At 46.9% G+C, this 11,109-nt stretch overlaps 6 protein-coding genes across 6 annotated transcripts; 3 read left to right on the forward strand and 3 right to left on the reverse strand.

Annotated features, from left to right (window-relative positions):
• Positions 1-862: 862 nt before the first annotated feature.
• On the reverse strand, positions 863-4,218 carry EDB91DRAFT_1090306 (uncharacterized protein; the record flags this gene model as incomplete). Its single annotated transcript, XM_041316632.1, has 12 exons — positions 863-1,995; positions 2,047-2,142; positions 2,173-2,282; positions 2,328-2,731; positions 2,786-3,022; positions 3,088-3,186; positions 3,339-3,531; positions 3,645-3,713; positions 3,762-3,812; positions 3,865-3,957; positions 4,023-4,082; positions 4,139-4,218. 12 exons carry the CDS (start codon positions 4,216-4,218, stop codon positions 863-865), a joined length of 2,625 nt encoding a protein of 874 aa, XP_041168386.1.
• Positions 4,219-4,592: 374 nt separating this feature from the next.
• EDB91DRAFT_1258883 (uncharacterized protein) lies at positions 4,593-5,458 on the reverse strand (the record flags this gene model as incomplete). The annotated part of the gene is made up of 4 exons (XM_041324360.1): positions 4,593-4,719; positions 4,774-5,197; positions 5,256-5,357; positions 5,416-5,458. 4 exons carry the CDS (start codon positions 5,456-5,458, stop codon positions 4,593-4,595), a joined length of 696 nt encoding a protein of 231 aa, XP_041168387.1.
• Positions 5,459-6,812: 1,354 nt separating this feature from the next.
• Positions 6,813-7,377, forward strand: EDB91DRAFT_1240970 (uncharacterized protein; the record flags this gene model as incomplete). The annotated part of the gene is made up of 2 exons (XM_041322044.1): positions 6,813-6,968; positions 7,018-7,377. 2 exons carry the CDS (start codon positions 6,813-6,815, stop codon positions 7,375-7,377), a joined length of 516 nt encoding a protein of 171 aa, XP_041168388.1.
• A 66-nt stretch (positions 7,378-7,443) lies between these two features.
• EDB91DRAFT_1066970 (uncharacterized protein) lies at positions 7,444-7,641 on the forward strand (the record flags this gene model as incomplete). Its single annotated transcript, XM_041314825.1, has 1 exon — positions 7,444-7,641. A coding segment is annotated over one exon (198 nt), but the record flags the coding sequence as incomplete, so codon positions are not given.
• A 121-nt stretch (positions 7,642-7,762) lies between these two features.
• EDB91DRAFT_1066973 (uncharacterized protein) lies at positions 7,763-8,163 on the forward strand (the record flags this gene model as incomplete). The annotated part of the gene is made up of 3 exons (XM_041314826.1): positions 7,763-7,913; positions 7,967-8,062; positions 8,117-8,163. Coding segments are annotated over 3 exons (294 nt in total), but the record flags the coding sequence as incomplete, so codon positions are not given.
• Positions 8,164-9,129: 966 nt separating this feature from the next.
• EDB91DRAFT_1090309 (uncharacterized protein) lies at positions 9,130-9,633 on the reverse strand (the record flags this gene model as incomplete). The annotated part of the gene is made up of 2 exons (XM_041316633.1): positions 9,130-9,305; positions 9,483-9,633. 2 exons carry the CDS (start codon positions 9,631-9,633, stop codon positions 9,130-9,132), a joined length of 327 nt encoding a protein of 108 aa, XP_041168391.1.
• Positions 9,634-11,109: the final 1,476 nt, after the last annotated feature.

Here is an 11,109-nt window from a genome sequence, read left to right on the forward strand (position 1 = left end):
AGATCGTTTGTGTCTTGTCTTCGTGTCAGATTTCGAGCTACTCGTTTCGTCAGACAATGTAGTCTCGGTTATCTCACTCGAAGACGAACTCTAATTGGGGTGATATTTTGCAGGACAAGGAGACTCTAATATTTGCCACCTGTGAATAGTGATAGAGATCGATCAACGTGCACTGTTTTCCCGACACGCCATCACACTTCAATGAGAAGAATGCCTCTGTGCTGGCCCCCAGTAAATGCCCGTATGCACGGGGCAACCCCTTATTCCCTCCTTTGGTTGAATATCATTTTAATAACACCCTTGCAGATCTACCATCCAATTTCCTACCATTTGGTGCTGCCTTACATCGATGCCATGTTTTAGAGGCAGGGTTTTTATCGACGCACTAACTCCTCCCCCAGATATTGCACCAACCACAACTACTTCACCCAATCCAGCATTGGCTTCATCCCTGCTGCAGGCTGTAGCGGCCGGCGCAACATCCAACAGCTCTGGAACTGTTGCATCCTTCATGAGCGCAATATGTGCGCCTTGCAGGATGATTGAGCCTGTGTTGCAAGAGCCGCACCAATCGCGCTTTTGTAGGCACATCAGTTAAAGCATATATTTTGTGTTGTTCACGTAGTGTGTAGTGCTCGCTGTACATGTGTTCTATTAGAAATCTCTTCGCTTTCGCTGATTAATCTGCCCGTGATCAGCCCACAACAGAGAGGTAATACTGTACAGTTCTTCGGCACTTTGCGGGTGGCTTGGAGAGCTTAAGTCAATCACGCCGCTCATTGAAGTCAGCATTGGTACTTTTTCACTCAAGACAATTAAATTTCAAGATATATGCTATATACATTATTAGTTCAACCAATGCTTAACCAATTGCATTGGCGGCAGCAGCTCGAGTGGATTGAAATCGTTGTTGTTTCCCTCGGCCGGAGGAGACAGCCTGTGGCAGATCTGTCTCTCCTGCACGTGCGCATGAAGCCCGTTTCTGACGCTTTGCTGGACGTTCATCTACAAAATTGCTGGGGTTTTGAGCATTGGCTCCCATCCCAAAAATAAGCTCTGGAGGCGTCGTTCCCAGTGTTACAAGAGTTGTGGGTGCAGCTAGCGAGGAAGATGTGGTAGCAGGTATGATAGTTGTGGGTGCAGCTAGCGAGGGTGTGGTAGCGGGTATGGTAGTTGTGGGTGCAACTGGCATGGGTGTGGTAGCAGGTGTGGTGGAAGACCCGACCGCAGGTGAATGGGTGATGGCGGGTGTGGTGCGAGGTATGACGACCGGTGTAATGCGAGGTGTGATGTCCGGCGTGGTGCAAGGAGTGATGGCGGGCGTGGTAAAAGGAGTTGCAGGTGAATGGGTGATAGTAGGTGTGGTGTAAGGTGTGACGACCGGCGTGGTGCAAGGAGTGATGGCAGGCATGGTAAAAGGTGGGGAAGGAGTCAAAGTGGGTGTGGTAGAGGCAGTCACCATGGGTAAAGATGATTTAACTAGACTGTCGAACTTATAACGAATGTGGGGAGGAGAACAGACCATTCCCGTGTTGGTTTTCTGGGACTGCATGGATTTGAGGGCCTCATCAAAACTCTCAAGATTTGAATCCAGATTGAGAAATGCGGTGGAGGCAGACATAGGGTCTAAAGTGAGTGGTGCTAGCAGTGGTGGACAGAAGGGTACATAGCCCTCCATCATGGAGAGGAGCATGTTCATCTGTTGGTCGATCTCATTGTCTTGGGGAGCGGGGGGCAGGTGTCGAAAAAAATCCAAGTAATCCTCTTCAGGTGGTGCAGGGACTACCTCTTCTTGCGCTAGGCGCGTGGAAGGGAAGTTAGATACCGAGTCTGGCTGTAAGGATGCAGGGTGTGAACCATGTAATGTATCAGGTGCTACAGTTGTAGGTGTTGGAGAATCGTTGTTTGTGGGAATACCGTCTGGAGCGGCAGAAATGCGGAGATCTTCACACTCAAGACTCTGGGCAACTGTTTTATTTGAAGTCCCAGCTTCAGCTATATATCATTAGCACAGTGTTTAAAAAAATTGAATAGTTGAATACATACGGAAAACATGAGAAACAAACTCATAGTAGGGCAGCATAACATTCTCGTTGAACTTTGAAAACACGTGGTTAAAGCGGTTACCGAGCTTTGTTGACCCTACATGTAAGCTGCTTATGTCGATCGCACCTTCATTTGATGGGTCAGGGCCACTGAGCAAGACACTGAAAGTCCATCCTGTGGCCTCATGAAGCTCTCCGAAGAAGGTTGAGAGAATTTCCGTAAGTCTCGGTATAATTCTGTTCATCATTCAGCAAAGGAACAGGTGCGAAGATAACACTTACAGGTCATCAGTCACCTTGGATAATTTCCTCCCCTTTGCTGCCTCATGCGCTTCTTCCCTCATCTCTCTTGTAAATTGAGATATTTCTTCCTTCACCTCAACAGACTCATTCTCCCAGCATCGGTCAACGTGCTTTCGAACCACTCGAATGTTCGTCTTCTTGGGATCGGGGGCGTTGGGTTGTTCTTTGATGGCATCGAGCTCATCTTTAACACTGGCCTGGACTCGAGTAGCATAGTACTTTTTAGCGTAGACTTCAGTTTCCTTGAGAGGACGTTTCCGACCAGTCGTGGGTCCTTTAACAATATTGGAGAGAAGTTTGTGGACAGCCGAATTGCCCGCCACAGCTGCCTTGCGGCCAGGCTTTGAATTACCATAATCATTGCGGAATTTGACAATCAGGCGCTGGATGTGATGTAAGTCCCCAATAATGTGCGCGAAAAATAATAAGAAACAGACCTTCTGAAGTGCAGCTCTGAATTTGTCGTCCTCCTCTAATTGAGCCGCAGTGAGAGCTTGATCCATAGGAATACCTGGAAACAAGGAAGCCCTCGCGGGCCATCGCTCTTCCCATTGTTTGAAGAAGGGCTGCCAAAAAGTGGTATAGTTCCCCTTCTTTTGGCATTCGAGGTACTTGTCCTCAAAAGTTGTATTGAAGGCCAGTTGCTCCTGCGTCAGCCATGTATGTGGTGCCATCTATTCGTGTTACATTTAGCATTCCATAACGTATGATAATTAATTAAAACCTCGTCATAACATACCTTTGTAAATATGGTTCCGTCACGTTTGATGCCAAGGTTAATGGGTAACAGCAATACAATTTTCCGTTTGGACTTTTCCGCACTGATTGTCGCTGATGTCTGATTTCAAAAGGGGGAATTAAGTTCTATAGTACCTAGTTGTATTTAAGTTGATGGTGTAGTCTATGCTGCTCATGTGCTTCAACTAGGGAGTCTACGCCTAACATGGCATGAGTAAACACGTCTCCCAAGTCTGCCAGAACCCTGCACACATTAGACACAGAACTATGTGCCCGACTGAGGTCCTGCCCTGTCCCACATTTCTCAAGAACATCATTTTCTAAAGTTTGTGCATGCAGCAGGAGGTCTTCCAACCCATTGTGAGCCAACCGCAGGACATCCAATGAATCTGGCTTATCTGGGTTTGCTATGAAGAGCTCACAAAGGCCCTCAACCAATGCTGTGCTTGACGACCCAATAAGGACTGCAGGCTGGCGTCGATGTCATCGCATAGCCTGGCCCTTGATCAAGATCATTTAGCCTTATGAGGTGCTGCCGAAATGAACAAGACAACATACCATTTGTTTTTGCGTCTGTTCACATCTCGCACTGAGCGCACTGGTTTGAGGTTACTGGTATTGTCCAAGCTGGGTGATCAGGTAAGTAACTATATTATAGATGAGCGAGCAACGTACACCTTTGACTTTGACTTGTTCCGACATTTGATACGGATCTCCTCACGGTTACTAGGCATCGATTGTTCAAATGGTTTGAAACATTCATATGTCAATGACATACCGAGCATAATAGGCTTTCCGGGACCGATGTGCGGCTTCAATCTTCTCCTCAGCCATATAATATGAGTGTGGCCTTCCTACAGTGGCAGGCTTACTGCACAGCCTAGAACTTGTGCGACTCAGATGTTCAGATATTCAAGTGGTTGGTATGTATCTCACCTAGTATCTTCCTCCCCCTTGTATATCTCCTTTTTTTGTGCACATAGCTTATCGCGATGACTGTTTCAGTGGGTCCACCATCATTAAGAGAAATGATAGTAAAGTGAGTGAAGTACCGTGCATAGTAAGCTCGTTTATAAGTGCGTGCAGCTTCTGCCTTTTCTTCTTTAGTGTTGTGTAGACGTGGTCGTGCCATGTGCATAAAAGTGAGTTGAAAGTAAGTCAGTTGCAATTGAGGCACTCGATATATGCGTAGGAGTTTTGAATGGCAAGCTTCATGTAGGAGATTAATTTGGATTTTTATGTGAATTTATCCTACCATTCTCTTACCGTCCTTCAAAATTGAACTCTACGAATATTGATCTCACTCCCACAGGGCAGGTTTATATCTTAAGTTTAATGTTCTTGATGGGCACGGCGCTTGTATGCTGCTACAATCTCAGTAGTGTAATACTTGTTTGCAATATGTTTTGATCAGACGAAGCACACCGACATTCAAGAAAGACCGTTCATTTTGCGACAGCTATGGACATACATGAAATTCACTAAATAATCATCACTAGTACTGTGTTACAATGCCTGCGAAGCATCACCACGATCAATTGCACCCTTCATGATGTTTATGCCTTGCTCGATGGAATCCACCTTGTGGTAGATGGCTCGAGAGACACTGAGCACTTTTGGACCGGTTGCATCCCTACCATGAAGAAATGAGCTACTAGACATGAGAAATTCGGAAAATCCAGCTCACCAGCCTGAAAAGATGCCAATGTAGTGACCTCGAGTCACATAATAGAGCGGTGGGGTGGCGTCAACTGGGACATTGAAGTAGGTATTGCGGTAATGAATCAACGTGGAATCGTTCGCAAGTGCGGCAGCTGCAGTGGCTGCGTCTTCGTCATCAGAGGAGTCATATTCCTCATAATCGACATAGACAGTGACATTTCCTGCAGGAACCACAGTGGGAGCAGCAGCATGTGCAGTTGCGGGGGCAGAAGTAGGAGCGGTGCCAGCACTAGAGGCAGCAGCTGCGCCAGGAGAAGCAACTGGTGCAGCTTCCCTGAGACTGTCAATGGTTGTAGCAGGGGGGTCATCAGAGACAGCGGGAAGAGCGGCCGATGCCGTTTCGGTGCTGCCAGTGGCAGGGCCCAGGCCTATTCTGAAGGTGATGTTATCTGTAACATTGCCGAAGCTACGTGAGTAATGAAAATATAAAAGAATCAATGGATTCACCATTGGATGTATCACCATCGGTGCCCGTGTCTGTGCCAATGTCTAAGGCCTGAGACAGTGCCTTCTGATCATCGAGGGAAAGACACTGGAGGAAGGCAAATTCTGAGTCATGATAGCGAGTTCAGTGAGTACCTTGAGTAGATGGTGATGTATCACTCACCACGTCCCGAATATATACTCCATAGGCCGGCAGGGTCGGACATCCAAGAAATGGAGGATGACTTCCATGGGATTTGGGAAATGGCGACTACAAAGGTGCCAGGTATTAGTAACAATCCACACCAAACAGGTGTACCGGCTGACTAATCTTGGCAAATCCATCACAGCTTCCCCAGTAACATCGGAATTGGGGATCATTGATCAGTGATCAATCACGTTCAAGCTCTCAAGTATGGCCTCAGCAGGTAAGTGGATTCTCTAGTACTATCTACCAAGCTTCTAAGCTTGCCCAACGCCCCAGTACCAGAACCATTTCTGCAGTTCAATTCCCGTTCGATTCCTCTCACGACGCAGATTACGTCGGGTTGTCCACAGCATGTGGCTCTTGATATTCTGCATCAAGGTCAGTCATAGTGCATATTACGTGCACAGCTGACTTACTGCTCGAAGAATCAGCATCTCCGCCATCAATTTGGCACGCATGCTGTCACTCAGCAAAATGTGAATATTCAACCCGGGCCACAATTTCTGGTGAAGTGGCCACATGCGGTCGAAATCAATAATCATGGTCTGTATTAATGTGATCGTCTCATCTGAGGTCGGAGGCCACTGCATATACTGTGGTATATGATCTTTCAACCAGTCCTTCTGCACAGGCGTGAAAATCGGGCCACTGTTTGGGGTTTGATTATATCGCACTATGTATGAACAAATTTGCCAAGACACATGTGCTGGGGGCGGATTGCGGTCTGTTTTGTAATGTCAGGTGCGTGGCAAGATATAACTTTCAATTGGCTCACTTCAACGGGGGCGCAACAAGTATTCAACGGTGGCCGGTGGGGGGGCATTATCATTCGATGGTGTTGCCATGATTCACGAGGTGGGTGAGGAGGGACAAATTTGTCCTTTATTATATACTGGCGGGATCCTCCAATTACAAATGGAGGATCCTCTGACTGCCCGACCTGAGCTGACAGATTAACCACATTGCACAATGCCCCGTGGTCGCCCCCCCAAGAGGCCTGCACTTGAACGGGAGGTCTTTGTCCCCGTCTCTATCAACCCTGAACCTCATCTTTTACGACTTCGTGCTGCGGAAATTACCGCTGAAGGGAGCACACGACTGCAAACACACTATGTTGCGGGAATTCCCCCCGAAAATTCATCAAATGACAACGTATTTTTCATAGATGACTGTGTTGAGCATCCCAGCGACTCTCAATTTGAGGATGAAACACTTACAGACAACATTGTTGATATTTGTTCCACGGAGAAGCGCAAAGAGACTGCAGTGGTGGGTGTTCTCATTTGATGTTCGTTTGGGCATGCTAACTTATCAGACTTAAGGATAGACCTTTGCTCGCCTGGATTCCACAACGTCCAATCTTCCTGGATGAAATGATGCGCCTCAATGGACGTGGGTCCGAGGGTGTCACTTGTTCATGTGGTGCAGTATCGCCTCAATTCCAATGCTCTGACTGTCATGGCACTCAAATGTTCTGCCGCGAATGTACACTTCAAAACCACGTATATCATCCTTTGCATAGGATTGAGGTGTGTTTCACACTTATTTTGGCGTCAACATGTGACTGATCATTGTCAGATATGGAACAGGTCTTTTTTTCAGTGTATCACACTCAAACAGCTTGGCGTTCAAGTACAACTTGGCCATAACCCAGGAGAAAGGTGCTACAAACCTTCTCCCGCTGCTGGTGATGATTTTGTGGTCATCGGGCTCGATGGCATTCATGAAATTGCACTGGACTTCTGTGGCTGCGCTTCAGCTCAGATTCAGTACAAACAACTATTACGTATGCGGTGGTATCCAGCCACAGTCTCAGAGCCTCGGACTGCAGCAACCTTTACGGTTCTGCAGCATTTTCATATTCTATCATTTGAAAGCAAGGTATCTGCTTACGAGTTTTATCACTCCCTCGCAAGGCGCACTGACAATTCTGGGTAAGTAGTGATCAGGGTGAGTATTTATTTTAATCTATTCCTGCAACTGTCTGATAATGATATATTCTAGGATCAGTATTCCGCTTTCATGCGGATGGTACGCCAATGGCGTAACCTCAAACAACTTGGCCGCGGAGGAAGGGGACACGACCCTGCCGGTGTCAATGCTACAGCCGAAGGAGAGTTAGCTGTTCTCTGCCCCGCGTGCCCACAGCCTGGGAAGAATCTTCCGCTAGACTGGGAGAAGGAGCCTCTATTTACCAGGTAAGATGTTGGTCATCTTTCCCTGATTTTGCTGAGCTCATACATTACCTGAGCAGATGGAAATATGCGCTATTTGTTGCAATAGATGTGAACTTTAGATTGAAGCGCAAGGTGGTGTCTTCTGAATCATCAACCCTACTCGTAAGACAGTTTGGGAACTTGCTTGCACGCAGACTGTGCTCTGGGAGACAAACAACACCCCTGAGGGGGAACATAATTCTACTGCTGTCCTGCTGTTGGGATACATGGAAAATATGTCCCAGATTTCGGATACAGGTATGCTTGTGTCGTAATCGTGTTCTGAATACTGTTATTGAAAAGTAATTCAGAGCACCCCCTCGCTGTGAATGTCCCCATCATCAATGGTCAGGTCTCGGTGACTGTTCCTCAGGACATGACACCTCGCAGCAATGCTATTGTTGTCTGTACGTATCACTTGTCATTTGGTCGCGTGCCTTTCTGACATCCAGTTTTTCTAGTTGCCGGCTACTCCGGAAATGCTTCTCCTGAGTTCACCATCACCTAAGCTCCTGTCTCAATCCTCACTGAAGGTCTGTCGAACTTAGCTGAGAGCTCAGGATGGATATGAACTTCATTTTACTTCGTCGGAGTACAGAATAAGATTGTTTTTACGAATGAGAGCAGTGTAGATAATGTACATGGTATTATGCATGCAGGAAACAAGCTGAATGGGCCATCTAATTTCAGAGCGAATGCCCCTGGTCTTATTGCCATAGTGCAATACAATCGTTACTATATCTATACACTGTCTATCGTGCAAGCTAGAATTCAAACATGCCTGACGCAGATGGGGGTATGAGGTCACAGCAGGCATTGAGGGACAGTGAGTTCTGGGCGTCAATGAGTGCACTGGTAACACCGGAATATCAACCGGACTTGACGCGGACGGCGACACATTGGTATGATATGATCGAGATGGTTTGAACGTGAAATCGTCGCTTTCATATACATCTACATTCTTTGGCTGGAGATTGATCGCCAGAAGTCCGAGACTCCGAGATGATATGATGAATATGTCGATAGGAGAAATATATGTCCTTTGTGTGTCCCAAGCGCATCCATTCCAAGTGGTTATGGTGGGAGTGGATGACGGTAGATCAGAGGGAGTAGACGAGCGTCAGGCGAAAGGAACCGCCTACACAGGTCGTCCCTAGGCTGCTACTATAGCCGCAGTCCAAGAGTGATGATACACTCAGAAGATCAGTAACGTTCAAGTTCCTTTGCGACATCCGCTAAACTAACGAAGTATTAGCCAAGGTGTTCGAACGACACCACCTACCATGCACGACATCTCTCGCAGTACAAACCAACGTCCATATCTCCCTATCTTTATTCGATTCCTAACAGGCGTATCCGAACCCAGTATCTCTGATGCGACTGAGGGGATGCGTTTCTTGGTACCCACGACCCATCCGCTCAGCCCATCGGTCGAAGACTTTGGTGGCGATGTTCCCTCGTCTTCGTCCCGTGCTCAGCCTAGGCTTTCATGGGAGTCAAGTAAAGGGACAGAATCGACAGATGCGAGAGGAAGCTCATCTTCGTCAATATCAAGCGGGGTGTAAGACTCAAATTGCAGGCGGTGGGAGGGCTGGAAGATCTCCCAGTGGAATATAGACTCGAGCTCCTCCATGCAACAAAATTCGATATCTGCACGCGAGGTAAATGAGACATGTTGTACACTTCACAATTGTTCTAGTCTAGGGCTGGAGGTGTTGTAGGGCTGGTGTTCGTCCTCCCATGTAGAGTAGACAATTCACATGATTGAGCCTGCGCAGTCTAAATTGTGAGCAATCTCAATTAATGGGTCATAAGCTATGTGATTACCTTGAGCAGAGTCCTTAGGTCGTTTGGGGCCGCGCGCTGTTCTCCAACCACTTGACTGAGTCTCAAGGATTGTGGATATCATCAACGGCAATTCGGCAAAATCCGGTGAGTTCAATTGGGCGGTTTTCACAGGGCTTTGCAGCGACCACATTGCGCAGTACGCTACGCCACCTCAAGACTGTTTGGCTTTTCACCAGATTCGACTATAAGGCAATACTCTTCCCGGTGGTATTCATTCCGGCGATAATGATTGGTGCGCGACACTGAATTTGCCATTATAGATCATATTTGCACTTGTTTTATCTCCTCGACGTGACCCGCTAGCCTTATTTGTCCTATGTGCTGGGTCTGGTCTGTGGTTGTAACTTTTTGTAGTGGAGTAACTAGCCGCTGGTGATCACTTGTACATCGTACTGTATGAGGTGATATCCAGAAGCTACTCATTCAAAGATGTCTGCGAGAAGTGGCTCCAGCTCCAGGTAAGAGATCATCTATGCTCGGGAATGGTACTGTCTTCATTTGTGACCGAGAATTAGCAGCCATGGTTTCGTTATTGGAACACTTTTTATAACTTGATATAATTTACGCTGAGGTCTAAGCCGCAAAAGCACGGCTTGGATGTCTGGGTTGTCAATTATATGTTCTGCAAATTTTGCTGCGTTTGACTTCATGTGTCTCGAGGACCAACATCAAGGCAAATGCACATTATTACCATCGTGTCCTAGAGTTCTTCTGCTGATAGAAATAGCCTAAGGGCAAGTCGATTTTCTGTCGGCATTGCAGATATCATTTGTTCGAAAGAGGATTTCAGGTAGATGCATTCTTCCTACCATCGCCGTGAAGTTCTGCCAGAACAATTTGAACACATAAAAGCAAGCCGTGTTCCTACCGTCCCCTTCAGATTTATTTGATCCCATATTACATCCTCACAAAAAATGCGTTTTCTCCCTCGTCCTCGCTGTCCTTGCTGCTTTGACAGCATCAATATCTGCCAGTGACACTGACAGCGATAATTGTCCCACATTTTGCTCCTCTTCAAAGTGCTGCCCTGGGCAGAAATGCGTGCCGACTCAGTCGGGCAGTGTTGGTGTGAGTAGTGTGTTGCTGAGTTACTCAACGTGCTTGCTTCTGAACAACTTTCACTGCCACTCAAGCAATGGGGATCTTGCCAGAATAGAGAAGATCTCAAATAATTGAATATATGACCGAAGTACCAATGGCTATTGTGGGAGGTCATGAAAGTCGATGCAAGGCGTTATAACGGAATCCAACAGAACTGGTAGCTTCGATGTCGTCGAGAGTGTCCAGGCGTGAACGAAGTGGATCCATATATTTTTATTGCTTTGAGACAAAATGGAGAGAGAAAATGACTACTCAACACAGACGAGGCAGATGTAGACGTGCATTAAGAGCGTGATGTACTAGTAATTTCGACTACTAGCCCTTGGTACTGTTCCCAATTTGGGATCTGATTCGAGACTAGGCAAACGCTCCACAAAAGAAAGTCGCGCAAATGAGCTGAGCCGATCAAGCAACATATATGGCTGATTGCCTTACTGGAGATGCATTGTGGAAATACACGTAGTACGAATGAACGCGGGGGCTCGTTCAGAGAAATATCTCAATG

This window comes from Suillus paluster (assembly GCF_016628075.1).
Source record: "Suillus paluster strain FC165 chromosome Unknown EDB91scaffold_568, whole genome shotgun sequence".
NCBI lineage: Eukaryota > Fungi > Basidiomycota > Agaricomycetes > Boletales > Suillaceae > Suillus > Suillus paluster.